The sequence below is a fragment of the Mugil cephalus genome, chromosome 22 (assembly GCF_022458985.1).
Source record: "Mugil cephalus isolate CIBA_MC_2020 chromosome 22, CIBA_Mcephalus_1.1, whole genome shotgun sequence".
Taxonomy (NCBI): Eukaryota; Metazoa; Chordata; class Actinopteri; order Mugiliformes; family Mugilidae; genus Mugil; species Mugil cephalus.
Window position 1 is genome coordinate 9,760,371 of NC_061791.1, and position 14,732 is coordinate 9,775,102.

Below are 14,732 nucleotides of genomic sequence, written 5' to 3' on the forward strand. Positions count from 1 at the left end.
GAGCCAAGTTATCTGGAGCAGGCCACATCTAAATATAACCCAGACGGCTCAGAACTCCTCAAAACAAAAACACACGTGCTGCACGCCGGACAGCTGAAGGGCACTCATTCAGATCAACAGGTGAGACGCGTGGACGCGACTAACTACGAAATGTAATTATGTTTTCTGGTGTCACCTCAAATATTTGTCTAACATGCATGCGACGCTGTTTCCAGCATGGACGGCGGCGACAAACGAGCTGCGCGCTTGTATTACAGCCGCCAACACAAACTGCACACAGACGTGACTTGAGGGTTAGGGTTAGGGTTAGGGTTAGTTGACTTGAATGAAATCTGTTTCGGCTAAAAGAATTCAAGTGTTTACGTGGAAACACGTGTAAGTTTGTCGTGTTGCCCCCGCGCGCAGAGATGGATGACTTCGAACAGGAAGACGTAAACGAAGACCTGATTGAGTTTGCCATTCAAGAGAGCATTCGAGATGCCCACAAGCGCTCGGAACAAACGAACAGGTACGACACGAGTGAAGTGTTCAGAAAACGTGGCGACTTTTCAGCGGGTTCTTCTAGAATAAAAGATTTCCTGTTCATTAGGAAAGAGCCAAACAGCGAGGATTTTGTGAAGATTATGTCGGCCATTCACAAAGGTAAGATTTCTACTGAATGCGTGTGTGCATTCGAGCCTGGAGTGATTCTCATCTATCTCTTCCACCAACCTGACCACAGTTCATTGCTAATGACAAATCATGTATTTGTACATTATGTCTATTCACAATGTAATATAACAACTAAAGTCACTGTGAGAGTTTAAATGCTGGCTTTAAACATTCTTTCATGCACTCTTGTTAGTATCATGTACACGTGCTTTATCCACATGTGTGAATAGAGGGTGTGCACGTGATGTCACAGCTAGTGAAGTCTCCATGGTTACAGCCACTGTTGCAGTTGAACATGGAGATTAGCCGCGTTAGTTTGAACCATGGGCTTTAATAGCATCTAAATTGTAAAAAAATATTTTTTAAAAAAAAGGTGAAGAGCTGTTTTGTGATTGACTGAACCAACAAACTGAAAAGCCTATTTGCGATCACTCCTCGTCACCCTTTTAACGTCCGCTACAGTATTGTATGGCTAACATTACTACTCAGTAAAGCTCCTTGTGTTAGCATCTTTTATTTAGCTACATTTGTCATAACTGAAATGAGCTAAAACTAACCTAAACTCACTGAAACTGAGGCTAATCCACTTTTCCAAATCCATTCTAGTTCGTATGGATCACTGTCGAAACCAATTGTCCTTGATTTGATCTGATAATCCACATTTTTTCCTGGTCTTGCTGTATTTACTGATACATTTCACTGTGTTTTTGCCACTCAAGGGGGCGTGGCCCCAGGCTGCAGCATTCACAAGGAAATGAAAAGTGAGATTCAGTGCCTGCAGGTTCCCATGTGGCTGCATAAACTCACCATTAGGCATAAATATTACAAATGCTTCCTCCCGTGTGGATCTTGGTTGTATCTCCACAGGTGACGCTGAAGCGCTACGGGAGTTGTCAGGTAGAGTTTCTGCCTTCACGGAGAGCGACAGCAGGGGCTGGCAGCCTCTGCACGCAGCGGCTGTGCAGCCACAGCAGGAGATCCTGCACGTGGTGCTGCAAGGTGAGGGCGTAAACCGACGTGTGCGGATGTGTCAGTGGCGTGAGCTCCCTTTTTCCTGCTTTAATCCCCTTCCCTGACGTCTTTGTTTGCAGTGTTGACATCCAGAGACGTGACCCTGGAGGAGCAGACCGAGGATGGGGACACGGCTCTGACTCTGGCAGCTGGGGCCGGCCAAGTTGAGAACGTCAGCATGCTGCTGCAGCACGGAGCGTCGCCACATAATACCAACGGCAGGAATGAATCTCCTCTGCTCCTCGGTAGCACAACGGAGACAACTCTCACAGTCACAGTATTTTTAGTGATCTTAGCTCCTCATATCTTAAATGATTCATATCTCGCCTGTTTTTCTTTGTAGCGGTGAGACTGAGCTCATATGACATGGTTTTATCGCTCATCATGGGTGGGGCCTTCGTGGGGCAGGTGTGTCTCACCAAGTGGACGGCCACCCACGAAGCTGCAAAGGTGAACGGTGCAACGATTAAAATCAAAACTCAGCAATTAAGCTCAAATTTCATGAAATTTGAACATGAACATCTCTTACACCAGGTGGGCTGCCCGGCGATCCTGATGCTGCTGCTTCGCCATGGAGCCAAAGTGACGGCCAGAGACGGTCATGGTGTGACACCCCTGGGGGTGGCAGCTGAACATGGCCACGCTGAGGCTTTGGACGCACTCATACAGCATGGTAACACACTAAAAGCCTGCTAAGTGTCGTTATGCATCACGTGTGTTTGTGTGAAGCTGCACAGCAGTTTTTTTTTCACCCCGTAGAACGGTGTTGTATTTGCTCTGCCCTCCACTAGGGGGTGATGTGAATGCCCAGGCCAGCAATGGAGACACGGTTCTGTATGATGCGTCTGGATCTGGAAACTTGGACTGCATCAAGCTGCTTCTGCAGCACGGAGCCAACCCGAATGTAGCCAGCTATGCCTGCCAGCTGCCCATCCACAGAGCCGCCTATGAAGGACACATACTGTGAGAGAACATTCGTATTCTGTACACTGAACATTCGACATGGCAATATGGAGGAAACAAATCTGCCTCCTGGGACAAATGAAGTCTAAAGTCTAATACTCTCATCCCTCATTGTAGTATTTAAGCTTTAACAGATAAACTCTTTCATCTTGAGAAAAAGGAAAAAAAAAAGGGGGCTCAAGACAAATTAAAATTCTTTTCTTTCTATTTTGCAGCCAAATTGCGGAGTATAACATGTCTCTCTCCACCTCACAGCTCTGCAGTGCTTTCTCCCTCTGTCATCTCCACAAAGAGCCTTCTGTTTATCGCTGTTTTTCAGTTCGGTCACTAAATAACACTGTAGCTCCAACCGCAATCTAATGAACATTTCTCTCTCTGTCTTCTTTCGTGTTTTCCACGGTTTCTGTTGATGCCTCTCTTCCTGTTTGTCGCCCACTCTCGTCTCTCCTCAAGAGTCCTGAGGACTCTCATCCCCATCACCACCAAGAGAGCGATCCGTCTCTCAGGGCAAAGCCCCGTCCACTCCGCGGCAGACGGGGGTCAGGCCGAATGTCTAGAGCTACTTATCCAGAGAGGTTATGATGTCAACGCCCTGCTAGACACGCACATCTCTGGTAACCTCTCTGAAGTTGTTAAATTTCTAGTTATACAACAACTCTCATGTTTCGCGCAACGTTTTCTGGGAAATTGATCTGTCGTAAATGCTGTTACAGAGAACTACGGGGACCTCAGGAAGTCTCCTCTGTACTTCGCTGTTTGCAACAGTGATTTGACCTGTGCTGAGATGTTGCTGGCAGCTGGAGCAAAAACTGACCTGGACCCACTGCGCTGCATCCTGGTCGCTGTACGAGCTGAGAGGTGCGCAACGTAGATACGTAAACTTCAGCTGCCGGGGTGCACTTTCTTTTGTGGTAACCTGTGACCTTTCTGCCCGGGTCTAGGTACGAGCTGGTGCAGCTGCTGCTCTCATACGGGGCAGAAGTGAACTGTTATTTCAGAGTGATCAGCAACACGGTGTTCCCCACAGCCCTGCAGTACTGCCTCAGAGACAACGTCATGCTGCGACTGCTGCTCAACAGTGGATATCACGCTTACAAGCACGTATACCTACTGGGAAATAAAAACAGATAATGTAATATAGGCCATATTTTACTTAAAGTCCTCATGAAATCTAATTAGATGGTTCACTGTCTTCATACTACATGTCATATATACACCAGTATATGCAAGTAGGTATATATAATAGTATTTTAGAGTTCCTGGAAAACAATTTAAAAATATTGATGACTCATCGTGCACGAGGGGGCGTGTACAAACTTTGTATCCAATGAAATGCTCGTGTTCATGTTCCTCATTTTTTCTACATCTCTTTGACTCATAGCTCGAATATGTACGGGTGGTGTCTGTTCAGTGCCTTTGAAGCTGATCAATCAGAGGAGACTGGTCTTTTCTAGCTTCCTGTTTTTTTACAGAAAACACGTAAATGTGCGGAATTAAATAGGACTATGCTAATTTCATGAGGACTTTAAGTGTGAGCCCGGTTTTCCTGATGCTGGATGTTTTCAAAACTTTAATAAAACTACAATCAAGGTTTTTAACATGAATCTCGACAACCATGGCTCTGATAGGTGTTTTCAGTGCTGCCACGGTGACAGTGAGGAAATGGAAAGCAGCTGGACTGACCCCCATAACCAAGCATACCGGATTTACAGTCGACCTAAGGTCATCTCAGTAAGACGCGACACGGGCGGACACATTCTCATCTGCCGCTGTCAAGCGAAAATGAGGCAACTCAATAAATCACACTGTCTGTTCTTCGCTCTTTCAGTTCTGCGAGTTTGTGTCGGTGTCGTGGCTGGCACATGTGGTGGGCAGCGTTGTGAGGATGCTTCTGGACTACGTCAACCACGTCAGCATCTGCTGTGACCTCAGACGCGTCCTGGAGATGAGGCCGGAGTGGGATGAGATTTCTGACATACTGAGTAATAATGCCAACTCAACGCATAATGTGACGGGGTGAACATTGATATTTCTGAGAATGAGTTAAGCAGCTGTGGGTCATCTGTGTGTGTGTGTGTGCCCAGGCAAGCCCCGGTCTCTGCAGCACTTGTGTCGACTGGTAATCAGGAGTCGAATGAGCCTCAGGATGCTGAACAACCCTGAAGCTATGGCCGCTGCTCCTTTTCCTCCTAGACTGAAAAACTACCTGACCTACCGAGAGTACGACCTGTACGGCGATCTCTCGTGAAGCACATTTTAACTGTACCTGTGACTGAAACACAAATTTAGCCAGTGCTTATTTTAATACATCTCATTTCCTTTTTTCCTCAAACAGATGGTGTATTTTATGCCATCTGTGCAAGCTCCGTGCCGCCGTATGGTCACTTCTATCATTCTATTTGTGTGTGGACTTGTAAAAATGCCATTAATACAAGTAAGAAAATAAATAAATATGCATGTTTACTTTTAGAAAGAGACGTCTCACAAACAAACTGCCACACCTGTGTTTTCACTTGTCGCTAACTAGGAAATCTGATGAGGTCACTACACTATGTGAATCAGTCAGCGGGATTCAGGTGAGCATCGTCACACCAAAAAAGACACTTAACCCTTTGATGGCCTTCCGATTGGTCCGCTGACAACCAATCAGAGGGCCCTTACTTTTGCTGGATTAGACAAACGATAGCAACATGTTCATTCCCATAGAAGATGCCGAAAACCTGTAATAATAGTCTAAAGATGATGTGGATGTAAGCTAGCTTGGCAGACATTGAAAAAACGACTAGTCTTCTAACTTTTTTTCAGGTGTATGATTATTTCCATCAGTGTGCTGATGTTTCTCATGTTTCTTACGTGTGTTGAAGAATCACAATTGGTCAGGTTAGTGGTGTAATTAATGTTAAGTACAGCACCGTTTGGCAAATGAAGTGAAAACACCAGTGTTGACGGACAATATCATTCTCACTTTATGTTGTATTTACGTGTGCACAGTAAGTAATACTGTGACTGAAACATAGCAGTACATTTATTTTTGATAAAGACTGTTATTTTGAAAAACCAGCCTGTGTCTTTGGATCTGAAGACAGCATCGTGTGTGGTTTACTTCCTGGATATCAACAAAGAAGTAATATAGGTGTGTAAAACTCATTGATCAACTTATCAAGCGGATTCACAAGAGAAATCCTGTGATGCAACAGCTGTTTTTATACTACAGCCTGATGTCTGACTGATACTGCACATTAGACTATTGACTTAATCGGCAGTTGATATTTAATACTCGTAGCTGGGACACCACCCCCTTTCAATTACCCAGAGAAGGAAGTCTTAATGTACATCCATCCATTATCTGTAACCACTTATCCTATAGGGGGTCACAGGGGGCTCGGGCCTCATCTGGCTCTGGGTGAGAGGCGGAGTAGTCCCTGGACAGGTCACCAGTGCTGCTAAAATATATTTAACATGAATTAATTATTTACTTCTTTACATGACAAAGTATTTATCAAATAAAGGTTTCTTAGTCAAGCTATTAGCCTGGTAGCCATGTCAGTTCCTGTCAGGCACCGTCTCTCTACTCAGCAGCTCCTTAGCCTTTAGCCGAAGCTGCAGTTGAGGCTAGTTTAAGTGGAAGATGGATGACTTTTGCACCGTTAGCTTGCTCCCAAACCTGTGATTGGTGAATGTTTTAGCACCAGTAAATTCTGAACATAATTCTGATGCTACAGCTTTTGAAAAATCTAATGATATCGTAGTGATACTCTATTGCCAAGCTAGCATCTCTAAAACGTGACGTTTCAGCCTAAATAACAGCTTCATACCTGTCCACAATGACAGTACTACTGTGCTAATGTGTATTAGCATGTTTCCCACCATTTTTAGTGTAACTAGGCTAACAACTGTCGATCTGAAGTAGTCATATCTACTACCGCGGCCCATAAAAATACCTGTCTAGCCTGCTAGCTTCATCCCAAAATAGACGAAATGCTCATAATTACAAGTCATCCTTGGGGGGTATTAATTTTCCTACTCAATATTTCTGCCCTAAAAACTATCCTCATCAGAAATCCTCTGATGCAACAGCTGTTTTTATACCACAGCCTGACGGGTGACTAATATTAAATTGTGGCATCAGAAGTAAAATGAAGTGATGACTTAAGTCAGGACTCCTTTATCCCTTTGGGTTATCCAGCTCAATCAAACAGTGACAAAGGAGAATGAAACCTCTTTAGTAATGGACATACAGAGGCAGAGCCTGTGCCATTTTTTGGGGGGCGATACATAACCTCTGTTTATCTTTCTTGTCCTGCGTATCTGTTGCGTCCAGTCAGTCATTTTTGGCCATGAACAAAGCCACTCAAATCGCGGTGACAGACCGCTACGGTGATAGGACACACGGCCTCTGAGCTCACATGCTTTTTGTAGCTCTGCCTCTCAGAGCGCTGCCTCCCAAAAAAGACGCTGCATCATGGGGCCTACACTTTGGTACGTTCCCCTCTGATCCCTCTCTTAAGGCCCAAGCAGCAGCTGGGGAGATTAGAGAGGACAGGACAGGACAGGGACACACACTTAGAGAGCTTCCCTCGCATAAACTCACCCAACAAGGACGGACCCGATTCAGACGGGAGCGGACTTTCATAAGAGGCACTCCTTGACTGGACACACTATGTCCAACCACCTTCTCCCGAACCAACACACCTCAGATGGACTCCAGTGACCCACTTACATCTGTAGATGTTCAACATCTGCGTGGATGATATCTTTTCTTGGAATATTTTTTCCCAAACTTCTTTATTTTTGTTGTCAAGAACTGGATTAGTTGAAGCCTGACTGGCTGGTATTAATCGAACTTTAGTCATGAGTTGTTTTGGGTACCGCAGAGAGCTGAGCAAGTACGAAGATGTCGACGAGGACGAACTTTTGGCTTCTCTCAGCCCTGAGGAGCTGGCCGAGTTGGAAAAGGAGCTGGTGGACATCGATCCCGACGCCAATGTGCCCATAGGACTCAGACAGAGAGACCAGACAGACAAGACCCCAACTGGCACCTTCAGCAGAGAGGCCCTCATGAAGTACTGGGAAAACGAGACACGCAGGCTGCTGGAGGACGAGCTGGGTGGAGGAAGCCCCAAACTGGTCAGTCACAACAGCTAATTACATTTCAGTGGCATTTATACAATGTGCCTAAGGCAATGCTAGTGTGTTTGAAGTCGAATGGCATGGAACTCGGAACAGATCAGTCAAAAATAAGCTTAAGTAAGTTGTTTGAAGTACAAGGAAGGAAAGATATTACAAACAGCTGTGTTAATGTCTGGCAGTTAAAGTTAAAGTTAAATTTTTATTGGCACACAGGAAGAGGAGTGTGCGACCGAAGAAAAAAGCGAAGGGGAGGATGAAAGTGAGAAGGAACAAGGAAAAGAAAATGAGGAAGGGGAAGGGGAAGAAGAGGACAACGATAAAGAAGAAGAAGAAGAAGAAGAAGAAGAAGAAAAAGAGGAGGAGGAGGAAAGTGAGGAAGAAGAAGAACCTGTAACAGAAGAGGAAGAAGATGATGAGGAGGAGGAGGATGATGAAGAAGTTGAAGATTCAAAACCTGAATCAAGGGATTCAGGCCTACCGACTCTGCGGGCCGACAATCCGACGTTACTGAAGCCTCAGAGGGTGGAGCCTATGAGACTGACTCCTCCCCCTCCACCTGTCGACCCAAATGCGTCAGGAAACCCTACTGTGGTCGACGATGCTCTTCAACGAGCCCTCAGCGACGACCCCGAACTCACAGAGGTTAATCTCAACAATATTGACGACATCTCACAGGTACGAATGCAAAACTGACACGTATTTGTTGCCTGTGGTGATACGGAAACAGGAAGTTTCTATACTTCATTAATCACAACACTAAGGTGTTTATTTTATGTAGATCTAAGTATTAAATAGAGCCAACTTAACCCTAACATGTCTTCATAGATGAACTAACAGGTAACTACACCTGGTTATTGACAATTTCTAAGAAAGGCTTGTTGCTCGGTTGTTAGCCTAATTTAAATAATGTTTCAACAATACATTTGCTCCCACGTTTTGTTGACTTTTGATTGTATGCTAGCTTGTTTTTAGAGTATATAATGAAAAGCATAGTTTTGGTCCAAACATCTCTTTGGAAAATTGACACAAGAAAACTGTCATCACTTAGATTTAGCAAGCTCTTGTGTTAACGAGGTAAAGTGGTGGAAGTTACTGGCATCGTTAGGCCTATTTTAGGGGGGCTGAGGCCTCCATAAAATATTCTTAAGCCCCCCTAAATAATTTGGTGTTGTTTTATGTTTATTTTTTTATATATTTACAAAAAAGTGCCGACAATTTCAATGTAAAGTTGCCAGTTTAAATAAATAATTATATATGATAACTTAAATATGACCTTACAGACACAACAACAACACACAACAACTATTGTGTTGTGGGGGAAAATCATGGCATTAGCCTCTATGTTGATCAGTAATTGTTATTGTTGGAACCTGTATTTGTGGTATAAATAATAATAATAGTTTTCGTTAGTCGTTTGCGTCATTTTGTGTTCATGTGCTACATTCGCTTACATCCTGTGCATCTCCTCGGGCCTAAGCCTCCGCTGTCCTTGAAACCTAGTGACGCCCCTGGTGGTGGTATTTGTTGTGTCCAAAGAAAGGCCTAACAATCTTAACAGTTTCAAAGAGTTTCAGTGTGGAATTTGTTGTGATGAAATGCAGTTCAAATACTTTATGGAAAATTTTCCCATATGTTCTGGATGATATATAAGTCTCCTAATGTACTTCTCAGGAAACTCTCATCCGATTTGCTGAGGCCTTGAGGAACAACACACACGTTCGAGTCTTCAGCCTCGCTAACACCCGAGCCGATGACCCCGTGGCTCTTGCCATTGCTAAGACGCTGAGGGACAATTCGTCCATCACCAGTCTGAATATAGAATCTAATTATGTGACTGGGAAGGGGGTGATGGCGCTGGTCCAGGCTCTTCCGGTAAACAACACCTTGACGGAGCTTCGGTTTCACAACCAAAGACACATGTGTGGAGGACAGGTTGGTCCCCCCCCTCAATCATCATCATCATCAATCATCTGAGAACACATCGTGCTAGAAAATAAACCTGTCTTCAACTTCAACAGGTGGAAATGGAGATGGTGAAGATTCTGAGGGAGAACCACACCCTGATCAAACTGGGTTACCAGTTCAACCTCCCAGGTCCCAGGATGAGCATGACGGGGATCCTGACCAGGAACCAAGACCGCCAGAGGCAGAAACGTCTGCAGGAGCAGAGGCAGCAGCAGGGGGCACAAAACGGAGCCGTTAACCCCAGAACCACTGCGCTGGTTTGTAGCTTCATGTCTTCTAGATGGACCATGTACCACTGAGCAGCCGTTTTCAGCATAATCACAACACACTAGTAAACTTTCATCCCTATCAACTGATACTTACCCGGTGGTACTGCTTGTATAACAACACTTATTCAGTGTTTACATGGAAACACGCACTTCAGCTACCTATAGTGCACTTGCTTCTGCCCTCCGTGCACTTGAGCTTGAGCTGCGTTGCCTTTATTGCTCAACTGCTTTCATTGCTACACTTCAACCAATGATTCAGCTGCTTTACTTCCAAAACTTTAACAGTTGCTGTGGTTTCACACTTTCTCCTCTTTCCTTTCAACTGTTCGTTTGGCTGTTTAAGTTTACCGTGTGGCATTTCATACCTACACGGATGAAACCTGAAAAGTCTTAAGATGAATCTTTACATGTATTTTATGTCTGCAAAATATTTGTTTCCCATTTTTACTTCAATTCATATTTGCAATTGTCTCTCACCCCAGAGAGGAACACCCACTTCATCACCATACAGCTCACCCAGGGCCTCTCCTTGGTCCTCACCCAAACTGCCCCGAAACGACCCGTCTAAAAAACAGACCCCTCCTGCGCCTCCTCCTCCCCCTCCACCTCCGCCGCCACCTCCTCCGCCTCCTCCTCCTCCTCCTCCACCGCTGCATACCGTGCAGCGGGAGAAGAAGAAGCCCACGCGGATGATCGCGGAGGTCATCAAGGCGCACGAGGCGGGCGCTAAAAAGGTGGCGAAAACCAAAGGGAAGAAGGGCAAGAAGGCGAAGGAGTCGGGGAGAGAGACGGGCAGCATCCTGAAGGAGCTCAAGCACGCCCTGAGGCCCGTGTCGGCGGAGAGGAGGGGGGAGGAGGGCAGCAGGCCGTCCACGCCGATGAGGTCGGCCCACGATCAGCTGATGGAGTCCATCCGCGGCAGCAGCATCCGCAACCTGAGACGGGTGAGGGACATTTAAATACTTCAAATCCAAGTAAATAACTTGTTTTTTTGCTGTAATAGATGCTGGATTATTTACAAATATATTGAGTGAGAAGTGAAGAAAACACCCTTTGTGCTTTGGGCTCGATTGTGTAGAAGACACAAGAAGAGGAGGAAAGTACTCGTCTGGTTCTACTCGCACACGTAGGGAGTTTAATTTAGATGAGGATGACACAGAGCCAGTGGCGTCTGACTCATCTCAATGGCTGACATGGTATGTTCTGTCTCTAGACTGTCGTAGGCAGGCAAAAGGCTGCTCGCCACCAGCCAACATTGTGGCATGATCACAATGCTTTTACAGCCAGAAAGAAAGATACGGGAAAGAGTCATCACGCAGATAAGCTCATGTAGAGATTAAAAGATGGATGGAAAACAAAAATGAGCAAATGAACACAAGGTAAATGTTAATGTGAGGGAAATTTCGCACATCTGAGCCTGTTTTGTTCGGTTTTTATCCCTGAGAAGAGAGATCGGTATTTCGCTTGCAGCTTTCGCACAGCTCGTTACATAGCTTGAGTGGAAAATGAGCTCTGCCCTCAGATAGCTGGGTCTCCCACTTAGGCTGTTAGATTCCTGCCACTTAGAGCCGGTATTAATAGAAACTGTTTGCTGGAGTTTTGATAAAGACGGTTGCAACACGTTACCACAGCAGGCAACAACAACAACAACACGCTTTCGACTGGACGTATCCAACGGCGTTAAAGAAAGGCAACTGGACCTGCAGAGTTCACGGGACGGCGCACATCTGACGCCGATTAGCATCAGTCAAAAAATCTTAATGACGCCGTGACGCAGCGTTTGTCAGCTATTCAGTTCCCAAGTGCAGAGTGACATCACGGCCACAACAGGGAGATAAAACAAATCTGGATGATCAATCTCCAATGGAATGATGACTAAAAACAAGAGAGAGGCTATTTTTGGGGGTGCTCTACTCTTATAAATCTGTTTAATCTTCTCACGTTAAATGTGGTCTGAAAGCTACATTCTTGTAGCTGCGCCTCAGTAGTTGCTAGCTTTTTGATGTTACTCCGCCGTCGCGAGTGAGTCATCTCCAGCTCATTCCCATCTTTGCAGTTTGCGGTATTCTTAAAAACCACGGGCGGATTAGCAAAAGAAATATGTTTTTGATCACTTCCGTGGTATCTTTCCAGGTGGAAGTGCCACATCACCTACGATAATACGAGCGGATACAGAAGGAGGTCAGCGCGTTACCGTGGCGACGGAGGAAGGAACAGCGATGACGATGGTGTGACCAACAGCGAGGAAAGAACTGAGGCGTCAAGGGTGATAATGTAGGTTTTCTGAGGAAGTCTATGTGAATTTTTACTGATAAATAAGAGAAAATATACTGGAAATTTGCACATTAGCTTTACAATTTATTATTTTCTAATAGAATCCGTGTTTTGACTTTTGGAATGAGTTGACTGACTTGTTTACCATTAAACTTTTCTAATTTGCTGTTTTCATGTAAAGTTGTACATATGATTTGCTGCTGGTTGAAATATCTAAATATAGCCATTTGCCGTTTACAATACGACGACTCAGAGTTATGCGCATTATTCTTTGGTTTCTGTTTGAAAGCGCGGGGTTGAGCTGTTCACGGAGAAGTATAGGCACACCACTGTTTATCAGTGAGTCAGCGTCACGGTCAAGTGCCGCTGATGCACATTCCCACTCCGTCACATTCACAACACACCCACTCCAGTTATTAGAGCCGGGGCTTTTGCGCAGATAGTTTGGACGATTCACGGTGCATCACAAGCGAGCGGAAGGACTCCGTCACCGTGGCGTTGGGGTTTAGTCGCAATTTCACATCATCAAATAAAACGCTGTGGGCTTTTTTTTTAAAGCTGCACTTTAAAGCGAGACTTGGTCAAATTTCAGAGAAAGGCATGCCATGTGCTTCATTGTGATAATGAAATGCTGAATTATTTATTTATTTGTTTATTTTTAAAAAACAGCTTTGTTCAGTCCTCTTAGCATAGTAGCTTGCATTGGCTAATGTTAGCTAGTGTAGCTGTAGTTATCGCATTGATTTCCTTTAAATGTGCTAATGTGATCGTTCTGTTTTGTATTTTATTTCAAATTTGCAAGTTACATAGCTAATTTACACGCTAATGCTCTACGTGAGTAGAGGTAAGTCTAGATTTAGTTTGTAAGAATTAGCTAAGATTATCCACGATACGGTACTGGTCCGATTCCAAGTTACGGACACACCAAAGCGACATGAAAGAACTTTGCTCACATGCACTTGAACACAACGTGAAGACTACAACTAAACGGCAGCATGTGTTCTACACGTCTGCGTGGGAGGAAATAACTCTTTGGAGAAACTGGGAGAGCTACTATTAGTTGGGAGGCCACATTTGATTCATTGCGTTTAATCGCATTGTAGTGAAAATATCTTTCTAATTTAAAATTTTAAAAATCTGTTGAGTTTTGTAACATTTGTTAATCGTCTCGTGCGCTGTTTTTTTAAGCCAAACAGTTCTCTCAGAGTGATCTCTCGATCTGTTGCTTATCGAACGCGGTGAATCGTCTGAAGAGCCGGCAACCGGGGTCTGACCAGCCAGTGGGTCTGACCAGTGCCAGCTGGAGAAACGCCGAAAAACAGCGGTCAGCTCGGCTTCTTATGGACTTGATTTAACCTAGGTCATGTACTTTACGTGGACCAAGGGCCGGACAACCACAGCGTGTAGCCAATTAAGAGGTGGGGATGGTGTGTTACGAGAAACCCGCTGACATGAGAAAACAAGAGCCCGGCACCGAGCGAGGGAGATGATGATGAATCAGACGGAGTCAGACACAGAGACAGAAAGGAGATGACACATCGGGAGGGGGATCATGTGAGAGGAGGGATGACAGATGAGAGAGTGAAAGCAAGAACTCAAAGCTGGAGATGGTGAGAGATGTGAGCTATTCGTATCGGCCTTCCTAATCCCGGTCTTGCATTTGTGTACATGTCTTGGAAGGGTTCCCCCCCCCTCCCGACTCTCGAGTCCACAGCGCAGCTGTTCAAAGATAATACAATCAGGGGCTCAGAAGGGACACCGACAAGAACACAATAAATCTCATAATGGACATCAATGTCCAAACAAAACTTGTATTTAAAATTGTGTTGTGGACTTGAGCGCTTAAGTTATTTTGTAGGCTTTCGGGATCTTAATTTTGAGTTAGACCCCTATGCCGAAAAACCGTCTTCTCAATGGTCTTCTCAAGAGCCGCAGAACAGTGTGCACAATGTACGTCTTTAGCTAAGTGTCCTAAGCATAAAGCTTCCTCTACTCAACCACAGCACTTTGTCATGCCTGCCAAACTGTCAACAGGGGGATCCGTCCATACAAATTATCCATGAAAACCACAGACTTCCTGCTTGTAAGTGCACTCAGGGTGGTCACTACATTATCCTCACACACACACACATGACATTATTATCAGGATGGACTGAGGGTTCTTGGGCTACGGAGACGATCTATCTTCTAAACCACACACACACAAAAAAATATTGTTAAGTAGGCAAGTTTACACCAAGCTACTGCTGTATATCCCGTAAACTGTTCATTCATTCTCCTCCTCATTCACGACAATCGAGCCCTATGACTTGTATGAAAGCCTTTGCCTTTCTGTGCGCGTTGGCCTCTAGAGAAGTATCTAACTAGTGGAAAGTGTCATACCTGCTCTAATCCCTTTCATAAGCTCAGCTGCAGTGAGAACCGATACAGAGTCAGCTGATGTGGACATTAACTAAAAATAAACAGCTG

At 44.9% G+C, this 14,732-nt stretch overlaps 2 protein-coding genes across 3 annotated transcripts; both read left to right on the forward strand.

Annotated features, from left to right (window-relative positions):
* The first annotated feature begins 28 nt into the window (after positions 1–28).
* Positions 29–5,704, forward strand: asb15b (ankyrin repeat and SOCS box containing 15b). Of its 2 annotated transcripts, none has more exons than XM_047574942.1 (14): positions 29–120; positions 406–508; positions 590–642; positions 1,519–1,650; positions 1,743–1,907; positions 2,006–2,112; positions 2,197–2,335; positions 2,454–2,625; positions 3,079–3,239; positions 3,339–3,483; positions 3,567–3,722; positions 4,254–4,347; positions 4,454–4,607; positions 4,710–5,704. In XM_047574942.1, exons 2-14 carry the CDS (start codon positions 408–410, stop codon positions 4,871–4,873), a joined length of 1,743 nt encoding a protein of 580 aa, XP_047430898.1. In that variant the 5' UTR covers positions 29–120; positions 406–407; the 3' UTR covers positions 4,874–5,704. The 2 variants fall into 2 exon arrangements, with proteins under 2 accessions (XP_047430898.1, XP_047430897.1); XM_047574941.1 differs by having other exon boundaries at positions 30–120; positions 4,254–4,356.
* Positions 5,705–7,126: 1,422 nt separating this feature from the next.
* lmod2b (leiomodin 2 (cardiac) b) lies at positions 7,127–12,508 on the forward strand. Its single transcript, XM_047574943.1, has 6 exons — positions 7,127–7,752; positions 7,969–8,430; positions 9,427–9,687; positions 9,774–9,977; positions 10,472–10,933; positions 12,123–12,508. The coding sequence occupies exons 1-6, from the start codon at positions 7,477–7,479 to the stop codon at positions 12,147–12,149; spliced, it is 1,692 nt and encodes a 563-aa protein (XP_047430899.1). The 5' UTR covers positions 7,127–7,476; the 3' UTR covers positions 12,150–12,508.
* Positions 12,509–14,732: the final 2,224 nt, after the last annotated feature.

What these genes read in the sequence shown, in the direction of transcription:
- lmod2b (XM_047574943.1), top strand. Translation starts at nt 7,477, where the DNA reads ATGAGTTGTTTTGGGTACCGCAGAGAGCTGAGCAAGTACGAAGATGTC. An exon ending in GACACATGTGTGGAGGACAG is followed by an intron (nt 9,688 to 9,773) that starts GTTGGTCCCCCC and finishes CAACTTCAACAG; the next exon opens with GTGGAAATGGAGATGGTGAA. An exon ending in GCATCCGCAACCTGAGACGG is followed by an intron (nt 10,934 to 12,122) that starts GTGAGGGACATT and finishes GTATCTTTCCAG; the next exon opens with GTGGAAGTGCCACATCACCT.
- asb15b (XM_047574941.1), top strand. Translation starts at nt 408, where the DNA reads ATGGATGACTTCGAACAGGAAGACGTAAACGAAGACCTGATTGAGTTT. An exon ending in TATGTCGGCCATTCACAAAG is followed by an intron (nt 643 to 1,518) that starts GTAAGATTTCTA and finishes GTATCTCCACAG; the next exon opens with GTGACGCTGAAGCGCTACGG. An exon ending in TGAATCTCCTCTGCTCCTCG is followed by an intron (nt 1,908 to 2,005) that starts GTAGCACAACGG and finishes TTTTCTTTGTAG; the next exon opens with CGGTGAGACTGAGCTCATAT.